Source organism: Sapajus apella, unplaced genomic scaffold (genome assembly GCF_009761245.1).
Source record: "Sapajus apella isolate SASKATOON/1434 unplaced genomic scaffold, GSC_monkey_1.0 scaffold52, whole genome shotgun sequence".
NCBI lineage: Eukaryota > Metazoa > Chordata > Mammalia > Primates > Cebidae > Sapajus > Sapajus apella.
Genome location: NW_022436992.1, coordinates 159,873 through 184,892, shown reverse-complemented (window position 1 = coordinate 184,892; position 25,020 = coordinate 159,873). Strand labels below are relative to the sequence as shown.

The 25,020-nt window shown below is 46.1% G+C and overlaps 1 protein-coding gene across 8 annotated transcripts in view; it reads left to right on the top strand.

The window, feature by feature from the left end:
• The window catches only part of SLC4A5 (solute carrier family 4 member 5), a 135,910-nt gene extending 111,828 nt beyond the window's left edge, over positions 1-24,082 (top strand). For 6 of the 8 annotated variants that reach the window (XM_032243366.1, XM_032243365.1, XM_032243364.1 and 3 more), the window contains 10 exons: positions 33-233; positions 4,423-4,536; positions 6,103-6,264; positions 7,049-7,227; positions 8,371-8,443; positions 12,095-12,163; positions 12,836-13,009; positions 15,415-15,570; positions 21,247-21,314; positions 23,598-24,082. In XM_032243366.1, the coding sequence (XP_032099257.1) occupies positions 33-233; positions 4,423-4,536; positions 6,103-6,264; positions 7,049-7,227; positions 8,371-8,443; positions 12,095-12,163; positions 12,836-13,009; positions 15,415-15,570; positions 21,247-21,314; positions 23,598-23,763 (1,362 nt within the window). In that variant the 3' untranslated portion in view covers positions 23,764-24,082. Of the gene's footprint in view, positions 1-32; positions 234-4,422; positions 4,537-6,102; positions 6,265-7,048; positions 7,228-8,370; positions 8,444-12,094; positions 12,164-12,835; positions 13,010-15,414; positions 15,571-19,807; positions 19,893-21,246; positions 21,315-23,597 lie in introns of all 8 variants that reach the window. The other 2 variants (XM_032243368.1, XM_032243367.1) reach the window with 2 other exon arrangements.
• Positions 24,083-25,020: the final 938 nt, after the last annotated feature.

Genomic DNA, 25,020 nt, shown 5'->3' with positions numbered 1-25,020 from the left:
TGACCCATTCTCTCCTGTGCTTGGTCTCCAAGTACAACCCCCTTAACCTCACAGCGCTGGACTGGTCCCTATTGAGCAAGAAAGAGTGTCTGAGCTATGGCGGGCGCCTGCTTGGGAACTCCTGCAAGTTTATCCCAGACCTGGCGCTCATGTCCTTCATCCTTTTCTTTGGGACATACTCCATGACCCTGACCCTGAAGAAGTTCAAATTCAGCCGCTATTTTCCTACTAAGGTAAGCATATCCTGCTGTTAGGAGGGGACCTGCAGTCAGACCGCTGCTGCATTCCCCAGAGAGGGTTCTGGTCCACTGTCAGGATGGACTCCATGTGAGCACTGGCTCACTGGGGTTTTTCAAGTTAAGTCAGAGAGAACTGTGTTACCTTGTTGGCCAGTCCTCTTGACAACACTTGGTATCATCAGGCTTTTATCTTTAGTCTTTTTGTACAGTAGTATCTCGGTTTTTTGTTTTTTTAATTTTTCACTTTCCTGATGATTAATGAAAGTGAAAACACAGCTATTCCTGTACTTACTGACCATATGGCCAGCTGACTTTCTTTTTGGAAGTATCTATTGAAATCTCTTGCACATTTTCTTTTTTTTTCTTTCTTTTTTTTTTTTTTGAGATGGAATCTCACTCTGTCTCCGAGGCTGGAGTGCAGTGGTGCGATCTCGGCTCACTGCAACCTCTGTCTCCCAGGTTCAAGTGATTCTCCTGCCTCAGCCTCCTGAGTAGCTGGGATGACAGGCACTTGCCACCACGCCAGCTTAATTTTTGTATTTTTAGTAGAGACAGGGTTTTACTATGTTGGCTAGGCTGGTCTCAAACTCCTGACCTCAAGCGATCTGCCCGCCTTGGCCTCCCAAAGTGCTGGGATTACAGGCATGAGCCACTGCACCTGCCTCTTGCACATTTTCTGTTGGTTTGTCTGCCTTTCTGATTTGCAAGAGTTCTTTATATATTTTGGGTAGAAATGTTTTTGTGACTATATGTGTTGTGAAATCTTCTCCCACTCTGTAACTGTTTTTTTCTTTTTACATCCTTAATAGTATCTTTTGATTAACAGAAATTCTTAGTTTTATTGTAATTGAATATATGAAACTTTCCTCAAGGAAAATATTGGACAGAAGATATTCTTGTATGTTGCCTTCTAAAAGCTTCATTGTTTTTCCTTTCATGTTAGATATACAATCCATCAGAACTGATTTTGATGTAGACTGTGAGATACTGTTTCTTTGTGATTTTATATAAATAGTCAATTGTTCCAGTATTTTTAAAAGACCATTCTTTCTCCATTGCTTTGCAATACTTCCTTTGCTATATATAAAATATTCCTATATGTCAGGGTCTGTTTCTGGGTTCTTTATTCTGTTTTACCAGTTTATTTATATATCAGTATCACAGTCTTCATTTCTGTAGCTTGTAAGTCTCCCAAACTCTCTCTCTCTTTGTCCTTTTTTTTTTTTTTTTTTTTGAGACGGAGTTTCGCTCTTGTTACCCAGGCTGGAGTGCAATGTCGTGATCTCGGCTCACCGCAACCTCCACCTCCTGGGTTCAGGCAATTCTCCTGCCTCAGCCTCCTGAGCAGCTGGGACTACAGGCACGCACCACCATGCCCAGCTAATTTTTTGTATTTTTAGTAGAGACGGGGTTTCACCATGTTGACCAGGATGGTCTCGATCTCTTGACCTCGTGATCCACCCGCCTCGGCCTCCCAAAGTGCTGGGATTACAGGCTTGAGCCACCGCGCCCTTCCTCTTTGTCCTTTTTATATAATATTTTCTTGGCCCTTTCCATTTCCACATGAATTTTAGAATCATCTTAAATTTCACCAAAATAAAAACTTGTTGGAATTTTGATGGGATTATCTTGACTCTGTATGTCAATTTGGGAAGAATTTACATCTTTCAAATTTTGAGTGTTCTGATTTATGAGTGTGGTATACTTCATTTATTTTGGTCTTCTTTCTCTCCATAATGTTTTATATGTTTTGATCTTGAAGTCTGGAACATTTTTTATTAGATTTATTCCTAGGTACTTGATTTTTTTATACTATCATAAAAGCTAACTGCTATTTTATTTTTTAATTATTATTTTTTTGAGACAGAGTCTCACTCTGTCACCCAGGCTGGAGTGCAGTGGCGCGATCTCAGCTCACTGCCACCTCCATCTCCCAAGTTTAAGTGATTCTTCTGCCTCAGCCTCCCGAATAGCTGGGACTACAGGCGACTACCACCACGCCCAGCTAATTTTTGTATTTTTACTTGAGACCAGGGTTTCACCATGTTGGCTAGTCTGGTCTTGAACTCTTTACCTCAGGTGATCTGTCCACCTCAGCCTCCCAAAGTGCTGGGATTACAGGTGTGACCCACGGCACCCAGCCTTAACTACTGTTTTAAATTTTATTTTCTATCTGTTTGTGGCTGGAATAAAACATTTATTAATCAAAACAGCACTTGCATATGTAAGCAGTGACTACGCCCTGGTGGGCATACTCGGAAGAATCTTAGCAACACCTTCCCATCGTAAACTCTATTACACTCCCCTAAAGCCATCTAACTAAATATTGCAGCTGCTACTGCTTCTAATCATAATGATAAAATATCTGCTGTAAATAGTTGAATTATTCTCAAATTTCCTAAAGACTGAAAAAAAGGTACCCTAGGGAGCTTCGTAGTATATAAAAAAAATAATTTGCTTACAGCACAAGTGCATCCTCAAGACAAGTTCTCTTCCTTCCTCCCCACTTCCAGCCCAGAGCATATCCCTAAATCTCCTCTTATGTAAAAATTCTCAAGCAGTCACTGTATCTGAAAATATCTGTTGCCTGAAGGATAAAAAGTAATTCATATAGCATGAAGTTCTTGCATCACCAACTTTTTTTCCCCTCATATTACTTAAAAGTTGCTCAGTTGCCTCCTGGCATTTTGGGTTGCAGAGAGGAATGAGGCCACACCATTTCATACTCATCAGATTGGAAGATAAAGATCTCAGGACACCAGATGTTGGAGATGAAAAGCAGTAGGTAGAAGTGTAAACAGATACATCAGAGCAACTGGCACTCTCTGATTAGGTTGGACCATGTGAATTGCCCATATCTGGTTGTTTTGACATACAAAAAATGGCAAATTCATGTGGTTTAACTTAATAACCATTCATGTGGTTTTGACCTGTATGCTAGGAATATTATAGAAAAGGAAGTATAAACCTAGAACACTACTTGGTTCTTCTGTGACTAATATTTATATGATCATAATAATATAAAGCTATTATTAATTTTCAACTTTTGGAATTGACTTAGATAAAACACACAAGGCATGTGTTTACAGAACAAGATATGAGTGTTCTCAGCTTTGACAGTGGAAAGGTCAAAGTGGAGGTATCACAGGAAGGAAGAGAGAAGGGGAAGAGAGAGGAGGTAGGAGGATAAAAGCAGTGGTCCTCACCTTGCAAGATGGAGAATGAGAGATATTAGCCAAAGCTAACGGAAAGAGAGGTTTCATTATATAACATTAAAGTACAAAGGAAACCCATAGGAGCTTAAAATTAACCATCAAAGATTAAAAATAAGGAAAGGACAGGAGGCATAGTGTAAGTAAAGCTAAATTCTTATCGATAGAAAATCCCTTAAATTAGTAAATGAAAATATTAAAGTATATGCATATTAGTTAATGATATGGAGGGAACCTCCAGAACAAGTAAAGTTAAGCAGACATAGTGGGTGGATCTGGAAGGTGGGGCTGGATCGAGAAAAGGGGAGGCGGGAGACTTTGCTTTTCCCTTAAGTCTTTTTCCACTCTGTGGGTTTTTAACCAATTACAGATATTATGTTAATAAAAATTTAAAGAGAAGAAGGGAATGCAGGGAATGAAGTCAATGTACTGTCACCTGCCCCTGCCCTTCAAATTGACTTCTCTGAAAAGATATAAAAATGGCCACAGGGTAGACATGGGGAGACCCTCTGCCATGAGACTTCTAGACATAGAATTGGTTTGGAGAGAGGTTGAAGGACATTGATTCAGAATGGGCAGGAAGGTCAGGTTTAGAACTTCGTCTAGGAAGAGCCTCCAAGTTCAGAACCTGGCCTAGAAGGGCCTCCTGAGAAACAGAGGAACAAGAGGCTCTTGGTGGACAAAAGGTCTGAGAATAGCCAATGGTCCCAGTGGAATTGGGGAGCCTCCCTCCCAGCCCAGGTGGGGTACGATAACCTGTCACAGGTTTGTAGGAGCTAAGGTTTGCTTCAGAGTTCAGCCTTTGCCCTCATCACACCTGCTGGATAAGAGTCATTACACCTCTCGAGCAGAGTACAGATTCGAGCCTAGACTGTAACAGTTCACCTCTTTGCTGCCTGAGGACTGGGGCTACCTGGAGCTGGGTGGGTGCTTCACTCACTTGCTTTCACTTGCTTATCTCCTGTCTGCAGGTCCGGGCCCTGGTGGCTGACTTTTCCATTGTTTTCTCCATCCTGATGTTCTGTGGAATCGATGCCTGTTTTGGCCTGGCAACCCCCAAGCTGCACGTGCCCAGTGTCATCAAGGTTTGCCCCTTGCCTGCCCACCAGCTGCAGATTCTTTCCCCTCTGTGCTGATCAAACTCTCTTCTCTCAGCCAAGAGACCATGTTAGTTCTCTGTCTGTGCACCACCTTTCCTGAACACTGGCTCCCAGGAGCTGATCCTTTGAGGTAGGGTGGGGAAGGGTGACATATTCACCGTGAAATCCTGATCTGTAGCCATGAGGTGACGAAAGCACTGGAATTCACCCTCCAACCCAGTGGAAGCCTCTTGATTCCTGCTTGAAGGTCTCCAGTTCCCTGACCTCTGGCACTCTACAAGCTGACCCAAATAGAATCTGTTGAAACTGAACCCTTAGAATAGTGATTCTCAAAGTGTGATCTTCAGACCAATATCACAGCATCGCAGTCAAGGGGAACTCATTAGAAATGCAATTTCGCAGCCCCACCTGTGGAATCAGAAAAGCTAGGGGGTTGAACCAGCAATCTGCATTTTAACAAGCCCTTCAGGTGACCTAGAGTATGTTCAAGTTTGAGAACCACTGCTTAGAAATTACTCACTTGTCCAGAATCGGTGACATATACTTGTAGCTAAACTCAGAACTACTCCCTCATAAGAGCAACAACCATCTCACCAGAGTATGAAGTCCAGATGTCCAGATTTTAGAACTTCCTCTCCCTGTCTTTAAGGTCTTTTTTTTTTTTGGCAAAGTCTCACTCTGTTGCCCAGGCTACATTGCAGTAGTGCAGTCACAGCTCACTGCAGCCTCAACCTCCTGGACTCAAGTGATCCTCCTGCCTCAGCCTCCCAAATAGCTGGGACTATATAGGTGCATACCACAACACCCGGCTAATTTTTGTATTTTTTTGTAGAGATGGAGTCTCCCTATGTTGCCCAGGCTGGTGTTTAACTCCTGGGCTCGAGTGATCCTCCTGCCAAAGTGCTGGGATTACAGGCATGAACCACCCTACTCAGCTTCTGAGGTCTTGACCTTCAAGACATTATTGTTTCAGGATTCTCCTAAGGAGCTTAAACACATCTCATTTAACTCACATTGGCCTGGAAATTAAAGTAACTCTTTTTTTTTTTTCTTAAATAAAAAAAAGATAAAGCTCCTGCACAGATAGTTCCTCATCCTTAACATGCAGAACTGAACTGATGGTCAGCATTCTGCAGACAATTCTAGAATGCTCCCATACAGGTGACTCAGGAGAGGCAGAAGCTGTTGGCCCTGAGCCCACCCATTTCTTTATTTTCTGTTGGGCCTCATTTCTGCTGTTTGTTATTTGTAGTGAGTGCATTCTTTCTCCTGGCTGGCCTCTGATCCACACCTCCACGTTTCCTGCCCAATCTCGGGGCTATTGCAGCAAACTACCTCCTTAGTTTTACAGACACTGTCTGCATACATGCTCCTTCCCATGTCTGAATTTAGTCTAAAGTTGCAGGTACCTAATGTGTTTAAGGGAAAAGATTTCACTTGAAAAGTACCCCAGATCAGGGAAAGTCGAGGAGGTGGGACAGCAGGCCAGGTGGCAAGTGCCCTGGGACAAGCGAGAGAGGAATGGGCCCCTCTCTGTTTGCTCCCACTTAGCCCACACGGCCTGACCGAGGCTGGTTCGTGGCCCCCTTTGGGAAGAACCCGTGGTGGGTATACCCAGCGAGCATCCTGCCTGCCCTGCTGGTGACCATCCTGATCTTCATGGACCAGCAGATCACTGCCGTCATTGTCAACCGGAAGGAGAACAAGCTGAAGGTAAGGCCGGTACTAGGAGCAGAGGGTTAACCACTTTCTTCTCAGAAACTCAGAAGGAGCAAAGGAAGAACATGATACTTCTTTCAATGCTTTGGACCAGGAAAATATGAGGACAGAAGACTGGAGTTCCCACTTGGTGTGTTGAGGGGGAAATGTGACCTCCAGATGTGGGTAAGGCCACCAGGGCTGGTGTGACTTTCTGAGGACCAGGAGCAAACTAGGCTGAGCCACTGGGCACAGGCTCCCTGTCTTTCCCAAAGTGGCCTTGAGTTCTTATCTCCCAACATGAACCTGAAAATCAGCAGATCCTGATGGGGGCACAGCCTAGAACACTGAGGCAGAGGAACTTCCTTAGCCTTCCTGGTCTCTACAACTCCCCACCCAGCCTGTGAGCCTGAGAAGACTTGGGCCACTCCCTTCCCCATCTCAGTCTGGACCACTCTAGGTGTGGCCTATGCCAGCTGCAGTGCCTCACTCAGGAACTGCAGAGACCGAGACCCTGTGGCCACTTTCTGGGCTCTTCTCCCCAGAGATCCAAACCCAGGGCCTCTCCAAGTTTGAGCATCCCTCTCTTCTATCACCTATGTCCCTTAGGCAGCTCACCCTTTCAGACGGGGTGGTGGTGGGATCCACCCACCTCTGCAGTCCTTGCAAGGTGCACCTCAGGCCTCGTCAGTATCTCTGGAAGGCAGGGGGAGCCCTTGAACAATGTTCCACAGAATGGCTGCTTCCAGGAGGAACCGGCTCCCCAGAAACTTCTCCCTCCCCTCCCCCACCCCTGCAGAAGGCAGCTGGCTACCATCTGGACCTGTTCTGGGTGGGCATCCTCATGGCCTTATGCTCCTTTATGGGGCTCCCCTGGTATGTGGCTGCCACGGTCATCTCCATTGCCCACATCGACAGCCTCAAGATGGAGACGGAGACCAGCGCCCCTGGGGAGCAGCCCCAGTTCCTGGGAGTCAGGTAGGAAGGGTCAAAGCCTAGGGAATACCCGACAGGGAGGGGTTCACTCAGGGAGGGGAAGCTGGCTTTGCCTGTCTCACCAAAGGATTTGGACAAAAAGGGCCCATGCTCTGACGGCCCAAGGACCACAGGGACAGGAGTGCTATCCCTGGAGGGAGGGAAGGAGAGAGATAGAAGTCCAACTCTAAGTGGGGCTTTTTACCTACTAGACTCCAAGCAGTATGCATACCCCAGCCATAAACATACACGGACATGCACACCAGACACTCACCTGCATCGGCCATCCAAGGTCCCACACAAGGCCTCGTGCTGTCCTGACCTTTTTCTCTTCCTCAAGACCCTGCAGGTCCCTGCTGCACCGACGGCCCTCCTTGGGCTCAGGTCTTGCTTGGTCTCCTCAGAAGGCTATCCCAGGACCACCCTTGCTCCCCAGTCTGTGGCTCTGCCTGTTACTCCTGTTCCTTCACTTGCCCCTTCTCTCATGTGCCATGTTAGGTAGAGAAGTGCATCTTAAGCCCCTTAGGACCTCCAAGATGAAACCACACCAAACCCTGGTGTTCTCCTCCGTGACTGCCCTAAGTACTTCTCCCACGATCTCGGGATACCTGGACCGCCCATCCTGCCCGAATGAGGCTTCTCTGCCCACCTGCAGGGCTCACTTGTCTCCCACCCCTGACACCTGTTCTGCTGGTAGCCAGACCCCTTTCTCCAGATCCTCAATCATTGTGCCCCACAAAAGCGAGATCTTACAATCAAAGGACAGAGTAATAGCATTTATCTCGAATGTATCCTCAACAATAGGTGCCACTATTACTGCATATACTGAGGCTCAAGATGGGCAGAGCCCTGCCCAATGCCACATAGCTAGCTAGTGGCAGAGCCGGGATCCAGCCCACATCAGTTCTGCTCAGGTACCCCAGCTATGAGCCACTACACTGAACAGCCCTCAGTGCCCCTGCAAGATACCCCCTCCACAGTCAGGGGCCGCCTGTCTTCCCACATATGGTTCAGCTGGGCTTCAGGGAACCAGGCAGAGCTCCATGCAGGAGACCTCGAGGCCATGGCCTTGGACACAAGCTTCAGGTGCCCACAGAGGGGCAGGCATTTCCTGGTACAACCTGACCATGTGCTCTTCTCTGCCAGGGAACAGAGAGTGACCGGCATCATCGTCTTCATCCTGACGGGAATCTCTGTCTTCCTGGCTCCCATACTGAAGGTGAGGCCCTGCACTCTCACCCAGGGCCTCATCGTCTAAGAAAGCAGAGTGAATGCCTCAGGCAGGGAGAGGGTCTCCACATAGCTAGGGATCACTGGTCTATCGGCCCCCTAAGAAAGGCACAGTCTTCACTGGGCGCAGTATCTCACACCGGTAATCCCAGCAGTTTCGGAGGCTGAAGCAGGCGAATCACCTGAGGTCAGGAATTCAAGACCAGCCTGACTAACATGGTGAAACCCCGCCTGTACTGAAAATACAAAAATTAGGCGGACGTGGTGACGCATGCCTAAAATTCCAGCTACTCAGGAGGCTAAGGCAGGAGAATCGCTTGAACCCAGGAGGCGGAGGTTTTGGTGAGCCAAGATTGCGCCATTGCACTCCAACCTGGACAACAAGAGTGAAACTCCACATCAAAAAGAAAGAAAGAAAGAAAAAAGGCACAGTCTTATTAGGCCAAAGTCATGTTTCCACACTGTCACCATTGTTTTCTGTGATACTGCAGTTGTTGTTGTTTTGTTTTGTTTTGTTTTGTTTTTTTGAGACAGAGCTTCACTCTCATTGCCCAGGCTAGAGTGTAATGGCATGATGTCGGCTGACCACAACCTCTGTCTCCTAGATTCAAGCGATTCTCAGCCTCTCGAACAGCTGGGATTACAGACATGCGCCACCACACCCGGCTAATTTTGTGTTTTTAGTAGAGACAGGGTTTCTCCGAGTTGGTCAGGCTGGTCTTGAACTCCCAACCTCTGGTGATCTGCCCACTTCAGCCTCCCAAAGTGCTGGGATTACAGGCATGAGCCACCACGCCCGGCTGATATTGCAATTTTTTATCATCACCAATCCTCTCTCCCACCCCTCCCAGGGCCTTTCTCACCTTTCCGGAGGATACTCTTCTCTCCAAACATTCTGCCAATTTCTAGCCCTGCTTAGATCAGAAACTTCCTGAATGGGGTGTGTGTCCACATTGCTGTGGTTTGGGGCTCATGAAGTTTAAAACTTGCAGTGGGAGGCCAAGCATGGTGGTACATGCCTGTAGTCCATCTACTCAGGAGGCTGTGGCAGGAGGATCACCTGAGTTCAGGAAGTCTTGGGACTTGGGTGACTTTTCCCTACCCAGCTTGAAGCTCCTCTTGCTCATGTCCCACCACAACAGCTAAGAGACTAAATCAAATAGGGGTACAATGGAGGCAGGCATCCCCCACAAGAGTCTCTTTCTGGAGAGACTCCAGAAAGCAAGGTGTTCCCAGCAGGTTTCCCTGCTCTCCACTCCAGCCAATCGTCCATCAGTCTCCCTTTCCCTTGATCAGTGCCCACACAAGACCTTCCTTTCTTGAATTAAGTTTACCTATAATTGCCTCAACCTTTTGCCAATACTATTTTCCTTCTTTGAATATCTCAAAATAGCTCATAACCAGGCATGGTGGCTCACGTCTGTAATCCCAGGACTTTGGGAGCCCAAGGAGGATCACTTGAGGCCAGGAGTTCAAGATCAGTCTGGGCAACATAGCAAGACACCCCATCTCTACAAAAATTACAAAAATTAGCCAGGCATGATGGTTCATGCCTGTGGTCCCAGCCACTAGGGAGGCTGGGGCATTAAGATCACCTGAGCCCAGGAGGTCAAGGCTTCAGTGAGCCGTGATCATGCCACTGCACTCCAGCTAGGGCAACAGAGTGAGACCTTGTCTCAAAATTTTAAAAAATTCATTCAGAGGTGACCTTTTAGAAACAAAGGCTAAAGAATCATTATGCTAGCTGATGTGTTTACAGTGGAAAATATTTCTGGCTTGAGAATTGGTGCTGGGCATACCTGAGCAGTAGGTAGGAGGTTGTATTTTTTAAGGAATATTTCCCTTGTGGGGGAAACAAATTACACACAGGAGGGCAAGCATTCTGTTTATTTAAAGATATATTTTAAATGGCCAGGGACTATTTACTTTTGTAGAGAGGGTTCCATTGTGTATGTCTATTTTGACACTGTTTAACATACAACTATTTGCATTAAAAAGCTTGAATCGGGCTTGGCATGGTGGTTCAAGGCTGTAATCCCAGCACTCTGGGAGGCTGAGGCAGGTGGATCACCTAAGGTCAAGAGTTCAAGACCAGCCTGGCCAACATGGTGAAACCCCATCTCTACTAAAAATACAAAAATAACCATGTGTGGTGGCACACACCTGTATCCCAGCTACTCAGGAGGCTGAGACAGAAGAATTGGTTAAGCCCAGAAGGCGGAGGCTGCAGTGAGTTGAGATCCCACCACTGCACTCCAGCCTGGGCAAGACAAAGTGAGATTCTGTCTCAAAAAAAAAAAAAAATCCGAATCTGCCAGGCATGGTCACTTACATCTGTAATCCTAACACTTTGGGAGGCTGAGGTGGGAGGATCGCTTGAGGCCAATAGTTTGAGACCAGAATGGCCAACATAGCAAGATTCTGTTTCAAGAAAAAAAACAAAAACAAAAACAAAAACTCAAATCTAAGAACAGCATTCTTTAGGGGCCAAAAATTCCTCTAAAGCCCTTTTAGTGTTGGCATAGTGCTCTGTGTGCTCCAGAGTGCTCTGACATGACTGCAAGGAGGAGCATCCTCTGCTCACCGTGGGGAATCACAGCTGCAGGTGAAGAAGAGGCGACAGGCAGAAATAGACAGCGGAAGAATGCTTTGAAAGGCTGTGAAAGATTTGGAATCACTCTTGTAGAGTGGGATGAATTCCATGATCCCATGTTTGAAAAAGCAAACAAGCTGCCTGTGTGCAAGTTTGGAGGGAAGGGTACCCACCAAACTATTTGTGGTTAGTTGGTGACGAGTGCTGATTAGTTTACACACTTCTGTTTTGCTTCCTTTTTATGTGATTATGTATGATGCAAGATTTCTTTTTTTTTTTTTTTTTTTTTTGAGATGGCGTCTCTGTCACCCAGGCTGGAGTGCAGTGGCATGATCTCAGCTTACTACAACCTCCATCTCTTGGGTTCAAGTGATTCTCCTGCCTCAGCCTCCCAAGTTGCTGGGATTACAGGCATGTACCACCATGCCTAGCTAATTTTTTTTTTTTTGCATTTTTAATAGAGATGGGGTTTCACCATGTTGGCCAGACTGGTCTTGAACTCCTGACCTCGGGTCATCCAGCCGCCTGGCCTCCCAAAGTGCTAGGGCTACAGGTGTGAGCCACCATGCCTGGCCTGATGTGTGATTTCTGTTAAGTGTCCTTGGTATTCCCTGCTGATGTAGGTCAGCTCATTAAAGGTCCCCACACCCCTGCAGGCTGAGCAGCTTTAGGGGGCCCTCAGCTGAGGCTGGAGGTAGGAAAAAGCTGTCAGGAATGAGAAAGGGGCAGTCTGTGATGCCTTCTCACTTTCCAGAAGGTGTTTCTTCAGCCAGTCCACATGGCTTCTATATGGCACAAGGGCACAATGAGGGGCCAGGCCAGGAGAGCAGCCACATGCCGGGCCAGGCACCCCTGCCAGAGAAGGGGCAGTACAGTCCCAGTGACCCTCATCACCCCCGTCCACACCCTAGCTCTGCTGACTCTCGGTTCCCCCAAACATCCAGCTCCTCAGCTGCCTCTGTAGTCAGGAGACACTGTCATCCAGAACAGGAAGGCCAAGGGCCCGCCCCAGGCAGAAGCCAATCCAAAGTTCTGCTCTCATTTTAGTGCATCCCCCTGCCGGTGTTGTACGGAGTCTTCCTCTACATGGGCGTGGCCTCCCTGAATGGCATCCAGGTAAGGCTTTCCCTCCCCAGTCTGCATACCTGGAGTCAGCATTCCATGTCTGGTTCCATGTCACCAAGACCCCCCAATTCAGTTGTCCCCATTGTCCCCAATTGTCCTAATTCAATGAAAGAACAATAGTAATGATACTGTCGCTTACTGATACTACCAGGCAAAATAACTATGCTAGGCACTTCATCGGCCTTATATAATTTAATCTATGTAATTAGGTTATCTGATCCCCATTTTACAGTTGGGGATGGGAGGGTCAGAATTCAAAATCCAGAAGGAGATGACTCCAGTGAGCATTTCACTGTACCTCTCTCTCTTCCCTAAGGCAACTACACAGAAGAAAACATTTTTGTTTTGTTCTGTATTTACCATGAAATCCCAGAATTCTTAAACAGTTTGTGTTACAATTAACTTGCACTTTCCTTGAATATGGACAGTGTTCATTTTGTAGCCAGCTCCAGGCTCTTCCCCTCACCCAGGTCTCAGGATCCTTTCTCTAAGACCCCATTATGTATCTGTCTAGACACCTCCAGCTCCCCTCCTGTGCATCCTTAAGGCCGGAGCAGGGGTTTTCCCCTCTGAGACCCCACCCAGGAACCCCTTTCCCTAGTAGTGGGGCCCAGCAGGCCCTCAGAGCCCAGCTACCTGGCTGAGCCCACACTGTCCCCCCAGTTCTGGGAACGCTGCAAGCTCTTCCTGATGCCGGCCAAGCACCAGCCGGACCACGCTTTCCTGCGACACGTGCCGCTGCGCCGGATCCACCTCTTCACCCTGGTGCAGATCCTCTGCCTGGCCGTACTCTGGATCCTCAAGTCCACGGTGGCTGCCATCATCTTCCCAGTCATGGTAAAGTGGGTGCGGGCTTCCCCCTCCTGCCCAGCAGGTTGGCCTGGGCAAGAGGTGCAGCTCAACCTCCCCTCCCACCACCTGCCTTCCCGTCAGCTGTGGCCTGGTTCCCTCGGGTCACAGAGGCTGGCACAGAATGACCCGATTCGAATTGTGAGTCCAGGTCAGATGGTGTGGGGTGGGGCAGAGAGGAGGCGGAGGAAGGAATGTCAGGGCCGCTCAGCAAGAATGCAAGAGTCACCCAACCTCCTGGCTCCAGGGAGGGACAGAGAAAGCAAATCAGTTCAATCAGGAGTTCCCACTGCCAAAATTCCAACCAGTCTCAGAAGTCAATACGTGCTAAATATAGATCTTTCCATCACTCAAGGTAGCTAAATTTGAAAAGCTAAATAGTGAAGTAGGGGGGTAGGGGAAGAACTAGGGTCAGAGATCAAGAACGTCAAAACCCAGTGACAATATATATAAAGCCTGAGCTCGGGAAAGGTTACAGTTCTTTCACTATTCTTGCAAATATTATATAAGTTTGAAATTATTCCAAAATAAGAAGTAAAAAGAACACAAAACCAAAAACACGTTGCATTTGCCCTCTAAACTCACCGAGGGCACTGGCCCAGGCCCTTGCCAGGCACCTGGAGTGTGTCAGCAAATGTCTGGGGAAAGCCTGAGGGCTCTGGGGTAGGGGCCAAAGTAAGTACACTGAGGGGAACTTGGAGTGCGCACTCCTGGGAGGGCCTAGTCAACGGTCTCAACCCTGACTGCCCATGAAAATCAACCCAGACCACTCAAATCAGAATCTCTGGGACATCCAGACTTTGGTATTTTTATGGTCTACAGGTAAGCATAAATGTGTAGCCAGGGTTGAAAACCCCCACTGCAGGGAAAGGGAGATAGATCCTCCCCCTAGTGCCCTCATGGGCCTCAGAGCTGGTGAGGGGAAAGGCAGTAGCAGTCTTGATTAGCCTTTACTGAGTGCTGTTCCATTGAGTCCATACCAGCCCCCAAAGCACTAGTAACCCCGCTTTACAGATGAGAAAGTGAGGCTCAGAGAGCATGAGTGAGTAAATCTGGACACACAACCAGACAGGGCAGAGTAAGACCCACATCCCCCACCTATTGATTTTTTTGCTGTTGAATTTGCATACAGTAAAATTGAGTGTGTGATTCTATGAGTTTTGGCAAATGAACAGAGTGGTAGTTTCACCACCAGTCACAATACAGAACAGCTCCAAAAGTTCCCTCTTGCTGCCCCTATACAGACAGCCTCTCTTGCCACCCTTCCCGCTAGCAACCACCAAGTTGTTTTCAGAGCCAGGATTCTTAAAACCCAGGTCTGTCTGACCCTCTCAGGCTGTACTTGCTCCCAAGTAGTGTCAGGGAGGAACCAGTATCGAATCAAGATGAATGTTCTTATTGGGGAAAGAACAAAAAATTTGAATCCTCCCCAAAGAGCACTGCTTGTCCTTTAATTTCTTCATCCTGAACAGAACCAATTTTCTAAGCTTTCCCTTTAAAAATCCAGTTATTACAGTATACTTTATCCAACTTCTGTTAACAAAGAGGGCAGCAGCTCTCAGAATTGGAGGCAGAAGGACAGTGGGTCTCAAAGTGTGACCTCTGGACCAGCAGCATCAACATCACTGAGAAACTGGTTAGAGACATAAATTCTTGGGCCTTACCTGACCTGCTAAATCAGAAACTGGGGGGATCCAGCAATTTGTGTATTAACAAGCCCTCCAGGTCCTGGTGCATGCTGAAGTTTGAGAACCAGTAATTTATTGTTTATTATTATTTTTTGAGACAGAGTCTTGCTCTGTTGCACAGGCTGGAGTGTAGTAGCATGATCTCGGCTCATTGCAACCTCCACCCCCCAGGTTCTAGCACTTCTTCTGCCTCAGTCTCCTGAGTAGCTGGGACCACAGGCATGCGCCACCACACCTAGCTAATTTTTGTATTTTTAGTACAGACAGCATTTCCCCATGTTGGCCAGGCTGGTCCCGAACTCCTGACCTCAGGGATTTGCCTGCCTTGGCCTCCCAAAATGCTGGGATTACACGTGTGAGCCACCATGCCCAGCTGAGAACCACTAATTTAAAGAGTAACTGTAGTTCTCCAGCCCATGGCCTCCTCTGAGGCTCCCCACTTCAGCTGTCACAGGCTCTGTCCCTCTTGGTCACTGGCAGGCACAGTCACTCACCTGAGGAGAGGCCAGACGAGAGGAACCACAGTGGAGGGAAGGTGAATAATGGCTTATGGGAGCTTCGAGATGGCTCCAAAGACACCACAAAAAGTCCCTGAACTCAGCCGACTGAGGGAGAAAAGAATCTATGCCTGAGTTTGGGCATTGAGGCCACAGGTTTCTCCAGACTCTCAAAAAACTTTAGTCTCTCTCGCATCTCCTGCCACAGATCCTGGGCCTCATCATTGTTCGAAGGCTTCTGGATTTCATCTTTTCCCAGCACGACCTGGCCTGGATTGACAATATCCTCCCAGAGAAGGAAAAAAAGGAGACAGACAAGAAGAGGAAGAGAAAGAAAGGAGCCCACGAGGACTGTGATGAGGAGGTGGGAAAGAAGTGAGGCCGGGGCACAGAGGAGAAATCACACAACCTTCCCTCCACTTTTGCCAGGGCTAGGGAGAGGGTGGCTTCTTGGGTGGCCTCCAGCATGCCTAGGCCCAGTCCAGGATGGGCTGGCCATTTGCTTGTCTTGGTCCGGGGTGCTGAGGGCTCTTCTGTTTATGTGAATATCCTCGAAGTGGGCCAGAGTGAATGAGACTCCTTGTCCAGGGAAAAGGTGACCAGCCATGCTCACTCTTCCCCTCACTATGGGCTTTAAGGCCATGATCACAGCAAGTGGGTTACTGTGGAAAGGGCCGGGAGGCAGCTCCAACATGGAAGGAGGTTATGAAGACTGACCTCCAAAGAGTGGAGCAGGCCTGGGGAGAGGCATCTAATGGGGACTTATAAGTAGACTGGAGTCCAGACAGGCAGGAGGGGCTGGGAACAAGCTTTGCTTTGCCATTCCCTAGGGTAATGGGTACAAAGATGGGGAAAGAGGCAGGTATCCTCACCAAATAGAGAGTGGCTACATTTCCCAGATGCCTAGAATAATGTGGTTGCCCCATCTGCCCCCTCTTCTCCCATGCTCCCTTCCCATTTTTTTATATATATACATACATATAAAATTTATTGCATTTTAGGTTTTGGGGTACATGTAAAGAACATGCAGGATTGTTGCATAGGTACATACATGGCAATGGGGTTTGCTGCCTGCATCCCCATCACCTATATCTGGCATTTCTCCCCATGTTATTCCTCCCCAACTCCCTACCCCCCACTGTCCCTCCCTTAGTCCCCCCCACAGACCTCAGTGTGAGATGCTACCCTCCCTGTGTCCATGTGTTCTCATTGTTCAACACCCGCCTATGAGTGAGAACATGCGGTGTTTGATTTTCTGTTCTTGTGTCAGTTTGCTGAGAATGATGGTTTCCAGGTTCATCCGTGTCCCTACAAAGGACATGAACTCATCTTTTTTTATGGCTGCATAATATTCCATGGTGTATATATGCCACATTTTCCCTGTCCTGTCTATCATCAATGGGCATTTGGGTTGGTCCCAAGTCTTTGCTATTGTAAACAGTGCTGCAGTGAACATACGTGTGCATGTGTCCTTATAATATAATGATTTATAATCCTTTGGATATATACCCAGTAATGGGATTGCTGGTCAAATGGAATTTCTATTTCTGGGTCCCTGAGGAATCGCCATACTATCTTCCACAATGGTTGAACTAATTTACACTCCCACTAACAGTGTAAAATTGTTCCTATTTCTCCACATCCTCTCCAGCATCTGTTGTCTCCAGATTTTTTAATGATCGCCATTCTAACTGGCGTAAGATGGTATCTCAATGTAGTTTTGATTTGCACTTCTCTAATGACCGGTGATGATGAACCTCATATATGTCTTCTTTAGAGAAGTGTCTGTTTATATCCTTTGCCCACTTTGGGTTTGTTTGTTTTTTTCTTGTGAATCTGTTTTAGTTCTTTGTAGATTTTGGATATAAGTCCTTTGTCAGATGGGCAGCTTGCAAAAATTTTTTCCTATTCTGTTGGTTGCTGGTTCACTCTAATGATTGTTTCTTTTGCTGTGCAGAAGCTCTTAGGTCTCATTAGATTCCATTTGTCTATTTTGGCTTTGGTTGCCAATGCTTTTGGTGTTTTAGTCATGAAGTCCTTGCCTATGCCTGTGTCCTGAATGGTTTTGCCTCGGTTTTCTTCTCGGGTTTTTATGGTGTTAAGTCTTATGTTTAAGTCTTTAATCCATCTGGAGTAAATTTTAATGTAAGATGTCAGGAAGGGATCCAGTTTCTGCTTTCTGCACATGGCTAGCCAGTTTTCCCAACACCATTTATTAAACAGGGAATCCTTTCCCCATTGCTTTTGTCAGGTTTGTCAAAGATCAGATGGTTGTAGATGTGTGGCATTGCCTACAAGGCCTCTGTTCTGTTCCATTGGTCTACATCTGTTTTGATACCAGTACCATGCTGTTTTGATTACTGTAGTGTTGTAGTATAGTTTGAAGTCAGGTAGCATGATGCTTCCAGCCTTGTTCTTTTTGCTTAGAATTGACTTGGCTATGCAGGCTCTCTTTTGGCTCCATATGAAGTTTAAGGTGGTTTTTTCCAATTCTGTGAAGAAGGTCATTGGTAGCTTGATGGGGATAGCATTGAATCTATAAATTACTTTGGGCAGTATGGCCATTTTCATGATATTGATTCTTCCTAACCACGAGCATGGAATGTTTCTCCATCTGTTTGTGTCCTCTCTTTTTTAGTTGAGCAGTGGTTTGTAGTTCTTCTTGAAGAGGTCCTTTACATCCTTTGTTAGTTGTATTCCTAGGTATTTTGTTCTCTTTGTAGCAATTGTGAATGGCACTTCATTCTTGATTTGGCTCTCTTTAAGTCTGTTATTGGTGTATAGGAATGCTTGTGATTTTTGCACATTGATTTTGTATCCTGAGACTTTGCTGAAGTTGCTTATCAGTTTAAGGAGATTTTGGGCTGAGACGATGGGGTCTTCTAGATATACAATCATGTCGACTGCAAATAGAGACAATTTGACCTCCTCCTTTCCTAATTGAATACCCTTTATTTCTTTTTCTTGCCTGATTGCTCTGACTAGAACTTCCAATACTATATTGAATAGGAGTGGTGAGAGAGGGCATCCTTGTCTAGTGCTGGATTTCAAAGGGAATGCTTCCAGTTTTTGCCCATTCAGTATGATATTGGCTGTGGGTTTGTCGTAAATAGCTTTTATTTTGAAATACATTCCGTCAATACCTAGTTTATTGAGAGTTTTTGGCATAAAGCGCTGTTGAATTTTGTCGAAGGCCTTCTCTGCATCTATTGAGATAATCATGTGGTTTTTGTCTTTGGTCTATTTATGTGGTGAATTAAGTTTATAGATTTGCGTAAGCTACTGCAAATCAGTCCCTTCCCATTTCATCCCCAAAACACTCAGGGAGTCAACAGACAAGGGACCAGTCTGGAAATTATAGTGAATCACAAAACATGAGGCAGAAAGATTCTTAATATTCACGTATTCATTACATATGATGAAACTGTCCCTGCAAAAGGAAGTGGCTTACCCAAAATGGACATAGAACTAAATTTCTAAGAGGGAATTAAGAAAATAATTCCTGACTTTGCTGATTTCTGATATGCTAAGCTGCCTGTGCCATCTCCTTATGCTGTGCCTGGCTCCCAATCTCCCAATTTGACCCAAACTCATGTCCCTGCATCTACCCTGTCCTGTTCTCATGATTTTGCCTTGTGCAGCTGAAACCTGTTTAAGGTAAATCCCTTCTGATTGGGCTGGTGGTGATTAAACCATCTTCTCATCAGTCAGAACTCCCCTGGTCCTTAATTACTGTGCTCTTCCAGGAAGAGTCCTATAATGCATGTTTTGTAGGATTTGTAAAGGTGGGTTCTGAAAACAAAGAAACAGAGACTAAGTGCCTTTTAAAGGCAAATACTTCTTTCATTAATTCTTTCAATATTTGAGTGGCTACCACATGCCAAGAACTATTACAGGGTTGGGAAAAAGAAGCTCTGAATTATATACCAATGGAAAAACAGGATTTGATTTATACAAATTCATTTTACTTGTCTTTATAGCAACACAGTTATTGTGTGAAGTTCATTCCCAAGTGACTGGTTGCTGTGACAGATAAAACTGTTTTGATGATAACATTCCTGGAAGAGCTCCACTCTGTCCAATGGCATGTGTGGGACAGCAGGCTGTCAGTGGGCCCATTCCCTGTCAGTGGGCCCCAGAGTGTTTGCAGCACCCGCTGTTTAGTCTAGAGGTGAAGAGAATGGTGGTTTGCACTGCCTATGGATGCATTTTCCATCTTGGCAAGAAAGCCAAGTTGTTGGCTGGGCACGGTGGTGCACATCTGTAATCCCAGCACTTTGGGAGGCTAAGGCAGGTGGATCACAAGGTCAGGAGTCCAAGGCCAGCCTGGCCAGCATGGTGAAAACTCATTTCTACTAAAAATAAAAAAAATTAGCCAGGCATGGTTGTGGGCGCCTGTAATCCCAGCTACTCGGGAGGCTGAATCAGAAGAATCACTTGAACCCAGGAGGTGGAGGTTGCAGTGAACTGAGATTGCGCCACTGCACTCCAGCCTGGGCAATAGAGACTCTGGCTCAAAAAAAAAAAAAAAAAAAATAAGAAAGAAAGCCAAGTTGTTGTGTTAGTGGTGTTTATCCTCTTTTCCCACTGTTTTTCTCCAGCCCCAGTTCCCTCCTCCCTCAGTTATAAAGATTCCCATGGAAAGTGTCCAGTCAGATCCCCAAAATGGTATCCACTGCATTGCCAGTAAGTAAAACACATGATATCTCTCCCTTCCTCCTTACTACTAATCCTCTATGTCTTTCCCTGAGGAACTTTCATCTGTAACTCAGGAAGATTTAATCATTTTGGATGCTAGAGCAGCAGTCCCCAACTTTTTTGGCATAAAGGACGAATTTCGTGGAAGATTAACTTTTCCACAGACCAGTAGGGAAGTGGGGAATGGCCTTGGAATGAGACTGTTCTACCTCAGATTCTCTTAAGGAGTATGCAACCTAGATCCCACTCATGCCCAGTTCACAATAGGGTCCTCACCTTTATGAGAATCTATTGCCGCCATTGGTACCACTGAAGGTGGAGCACAGGGTTTAATGCTAATTCGCCCATGCTCACCTTCTACTGTGCAACCAGGTTCTGATACTGTTCTGTGACCTGGGGGTTGGGGACCCCTGTGCAACAAGACCCCTGTCTTAGGCAGAGACCAGAGAACTGGGCCACCAGGACTGGTACTCTAACCAGATGGAAGCCTCAGAGCAAAGCCTGCAGACTTGAATGACTAATCCTCACTTTAGTTGAAGAAAAATCCCTCATTCCCTTCTTTCCCCAGATCCCTGTGGCACTGCCTGGCCCTCCTCTGTTTTAAGACCATATCAGTCTAAACATGGCCCACTAGGCCTCACATGTTTTCCAGTGGCTGTTGAAATGGTTGAGAGCTCAGAACCGAGCTTTCCCCTTTAGAGAAATAGGTATCATAGTACTTAGGTTATAAGTCAGGCAACACTGGAGGTCCCCGTGTTGGTTCCGCTGTGCCTCTGGGTCAATCCTCAGCACCTTCTGTCCACTGAGAGGAAGGCTGCCTGGGAGGGATTGGGCATTGCTTACAGAAATTCTGGGAGTCTCTATTACTGCCTTTAAGCCCTCCCAGCTTCAGCTCCCTATAGGTGGCCAGTCCTGTCATCCAAGCAACATAGCCTGTCATGAGTCTTCCAAAAGATCCCAGCTGAGTCCCAACCCCAGTGCTTCTAATAGAGGGCTTGCCACTCTCAAAGACAGATTAGGGGTGGGTAGCCAGGGTGAGCTTCCCATGGGCACTATCCATCATAGGTACCTCAAGATCTTGAGTTTCTCAGACTCCTCCCCTGCTCACATTCATCCCTCTTCCCTGGCCCTCCCATGCCTCATACCCCCTAACCCCAGCTGAGAGCCCTCTGGGTGAAGGACTAACTAAACCAGAAGCCACACGTCACTGAGGCCCCATATTCCTCTTGCATAATGTTGGCCATAGGGTTAGAGAAGGAAAAGAGAGGAAATGGTGGGGGAAGCCTGGAGAAATATGGTGCTTAAACCTACTCCACATCTGACATTTTCATTTTCCTGCCAGGAAAAAGATCTTCCAGTTGGAGTTACTCACTCTGATTCTTCCTTCAGTGACACAGAACTTGATCGAAGGTAAACACTGTTAGGTAGACTCCTTGGGTATTAGGTAAGAGACTAGGCAATGGCCAGGAAGTCAGAGGGTCTGGGATTTCCCAGGCTAACCGTCCTCTCAGAAGGTCCTTGCTGGCCCCAACTGGGAGACAAGGGTTGACAGACCTGACTCATCATTCAGAGCCAAAAAGCAAATGTGTCTTCTTACTGACGTAACAACATGGTTACAACACAAAGGTGTTCAACTTTAGCAAAGGAAATTCTTATAGAAGATTAGGTAGAACACAAATTGAAAGTACATGTTGACAAAAAGAAAACAGAAAAGCCGGGCGCGGTGGCTCAAGCCTGTAATCCCAGCACTTTGGGAGGCAGAGGCGGGTGGATCACGAGGTCAAAAGATCGAGACCATCCTGGTCAACATGGTGAAACCCCGTCTCTACTAAAAATACAAAAAATTAGCTGGGCATGGTGGTGCGTGCCTGTAATCCCAACTACTCAGGAGGCTGAGGCAGGAGAATTGCCTGAACCCAGGAGGCGGAGGTTGCGGTGAGCCGAGATCGCGCCATTGCACTCCAGCCTGGGTAACATGAGTGAAACTCCGTCTCAAAAAAAAAAAAAAGAGAAAAAAAAAGAAAACAGAAAAACTAGGCATGGCTTAAGTGTAGTATCACTGCAAGCCAGGATAAATGAATGCAAAGGATCAAAACCTCAGGTACTCCATAGAATGAATGAACAGTAGGATTAATTAGCAAAGGTCAGAAAGGTCATGGAGGAAAGCCAACATCCGAGATCAGGTGGAAATGGGGACTGTCTAGAATAAGTTCAAGGCCAGTTGCCAGGAGCCCCCATGCCAACAATGTGATTCTGTTCTTCACAAGAAGCCACCCATGAAAAAGGTGAGACACCCTGATGACACACAGTGGGCTCAAACACAGAAAAGAGGAATTCAGAAGCAAGAAAGCCTTTACTTCATTTTCACTTGGGAAGATGGCAGGTGCAGTCCCACTCCTACCTAGTGCCCCAGAACGGACAGGAATCAAAAAGTAACTAGAGCACAGGTTATTCCGAGTCTAGAAGCAGATCACTCCAGACACAGAAAGCACTCATCCAAGAGTGTTTTGGGGGGAAACTGGGGGCAGGGGATATTCTGATTTGTAAGACAAAGCTGCTATCCCAATGCCAGGGTGAGACGACAGACTTTCCCTAGTTCAACCCTCCCTAAGCAGCAGTAGCAAGGATATTCTAGCCCAGAGGTGTCACCTGTCCAGTTACATTTCCGCCTTCCTTCTCATCCCATCTCAGGCTCCTATACCTGTAATGCCATTGATCTTTATACAGTAGTATATATGGGTGTTAGGAGAAAAAGCAGTCTATCTTATTTTCATTTATAAAATAATCTACATGAAATTAACTAACTGCTCCCAATTTCAGGCAGTAGAGAGAAAATTTGTACCAGGTTAGGGGTTTCCAAATTACACAAGGCCCTAAGACAAGGTCAGAAATGAAGACAGTTTGGTAACTGGAGATGGCATCTCCCGACCTCATTGATGTTTTACTGAATTTATGAAAACAGATGGAGGCAAAAACCACTAAACAGCAAGATTCTATTTCAGTGAAAGACTCTGCAAATTAATCTGGTTTAACAAACACTAAGCATCAGTGATCTACCAGGTGCAGTCCCCTGGAGATGTGGAAAGAAAGGCATGCAAACCAAGACAGAGCACCCTGTGCAAGAATGAGAGAGCAGACGAGGACAGCAGTCTAAGGAAGGCACTAGCCTCATCTCAAGAATCTATGAAAGAAACCAGAATCTGCCAGCCATAAAGCGGGACAGAGTAGAGAAAAGGCAAGCATTTTGGCTAGAGAACACAGGCCCGAAGTACCATTTGAAAACACACACACACACACACGTGCGCGCGCGCACGTCAAAGAGCAAAGAATACTGTGATGGATAGGGCAAACTAAGCAGGCCCGACTACAAACACAAAAGGCTGTGTTTGTGTTCGTGAGAAGACAGATACTCCTGTCTTCTCACGCCAAGGAGCTTAGATTCTTCTTTGAACAATCAGGAACCACCAAATTTGTGACTTAGAAAGTTCACCTTGGCAGCAATGTGAAGATAGGTTTACAGAGCGAGACCAGGTGGATGACTGTGGCTGAAGGCCAAGCCAATAGGAAACTGCTTGGTCTGGCATGTGCTGAGTTCAGAAGTGAGGACAGAACTATTTGCATTAGAGCCCTGCTCTGGGGGATGGGTTCAAAACACCAAGAACTACATAATCCTCTTTCCTACTTCTTGTTCAGCATCACCTTGCACTTCAAAATCTCCTGTCCAGCTTCACCTGCTTTCAACTACTCACGGAACCCAGTGTTCATGGTGCCACAGGTGAAGATAGAGATGGAGTCAGACTATGACTTCACAGACGTGGACAAATACCGAAGAGAAACTGACAGTGAGACCACTCTCTAGGATGAAGCAGCTTCAACAAGACTGGAGATGGAGGGCCTGGTTTAGTCTTAATTGGGAGGGTCTTAACTTATCTGTGCCTGTTTCCTTCTTTATCAAACAGAGGGAGTCCTGCCTAATAGAAAACTGGAGATCTGTTGATCAAAGTACTGCTTAGATGCAAAGCTCTCCCTTCCTTTTATAGTAATGAAAATACCTAAAGATAAATATTATATTTGATTTTAAAATGCAGTCCAGCATAGATATTCTAACACTAAGATAAAGGGGTAATAGTCAAATCATAATTTAAAGCAAATATCAATTTAAAATTGTTTAAAGGTTAGATTTAAATGTAGATGTTCTTGAACTCGTAATATAGTCTAATGTTACTAGACCATCTTCGGAATATTTGGCGATTTTGCATATTAAGAAATGCTGAAAAGATCCTATCTTTTCTGTCACATCCAGTTTCCTAAGGGTTGTATGAAAAGTTTGAACCGGCTGGGGGCGGTATCTCACGCCTGTAATCCTAGCACTTTGGGAAGCCAAGGTGGGCAGATCACAAGGTCAAGAGATCAAGACCATCCTGACCAATATGGTAAAACCCCCTCTACTAAAATACAAAAAATTAGCTGGCAGTGGCAGCGTGTGCCTGTAGTCCCAGCTACTCAGGAGGCTGATGCAGGAGAATCACTTGAGCCTGGGAGGCAGAAATTGCAGTGAGCCAAGATCACGCTACTGCACTCCAGCCTGGGCAACAGAGTGAGACTCCATCTCCAAAAAACAAAGTTTGAACCATCTGCATTATGGGCCTTGCTCCAGAAGTGTGACTGGGGCTTTCCCAGATTGAAAAGCCAGTTCCAAAACTCTGTTAATGACAGAATCAATGCATTTGAGTGGATATTTCTAAAATAAAATAGTTCTTGTTAAAGTGAAATTTGAAACCACATGTTAAATCAACAAAATGATCATTAAATTAGTATCACTGGTTTTTCATACCTGGAATCACATTTCTTTATACATTTGGGTAGGTTCTTCTTGCAAATTTTCAATGTTTATTCCCAAAGTCAAACTCTCATTCACACAAATACAGGTTAGACAGAGGTAATGGCACATTTTACCTTAATAACTTTGCAATATTAATCAACCTAGTACTTTAAAGGAATGATTGGAAACTATTTGGGAAGATTAAAACCAGTTTCAATGAAGCAAAACTATTCCTCATGAAACTTGAGATCAGTCATTTTACCTTAAATCCACATTAATGAACACCAACCATGT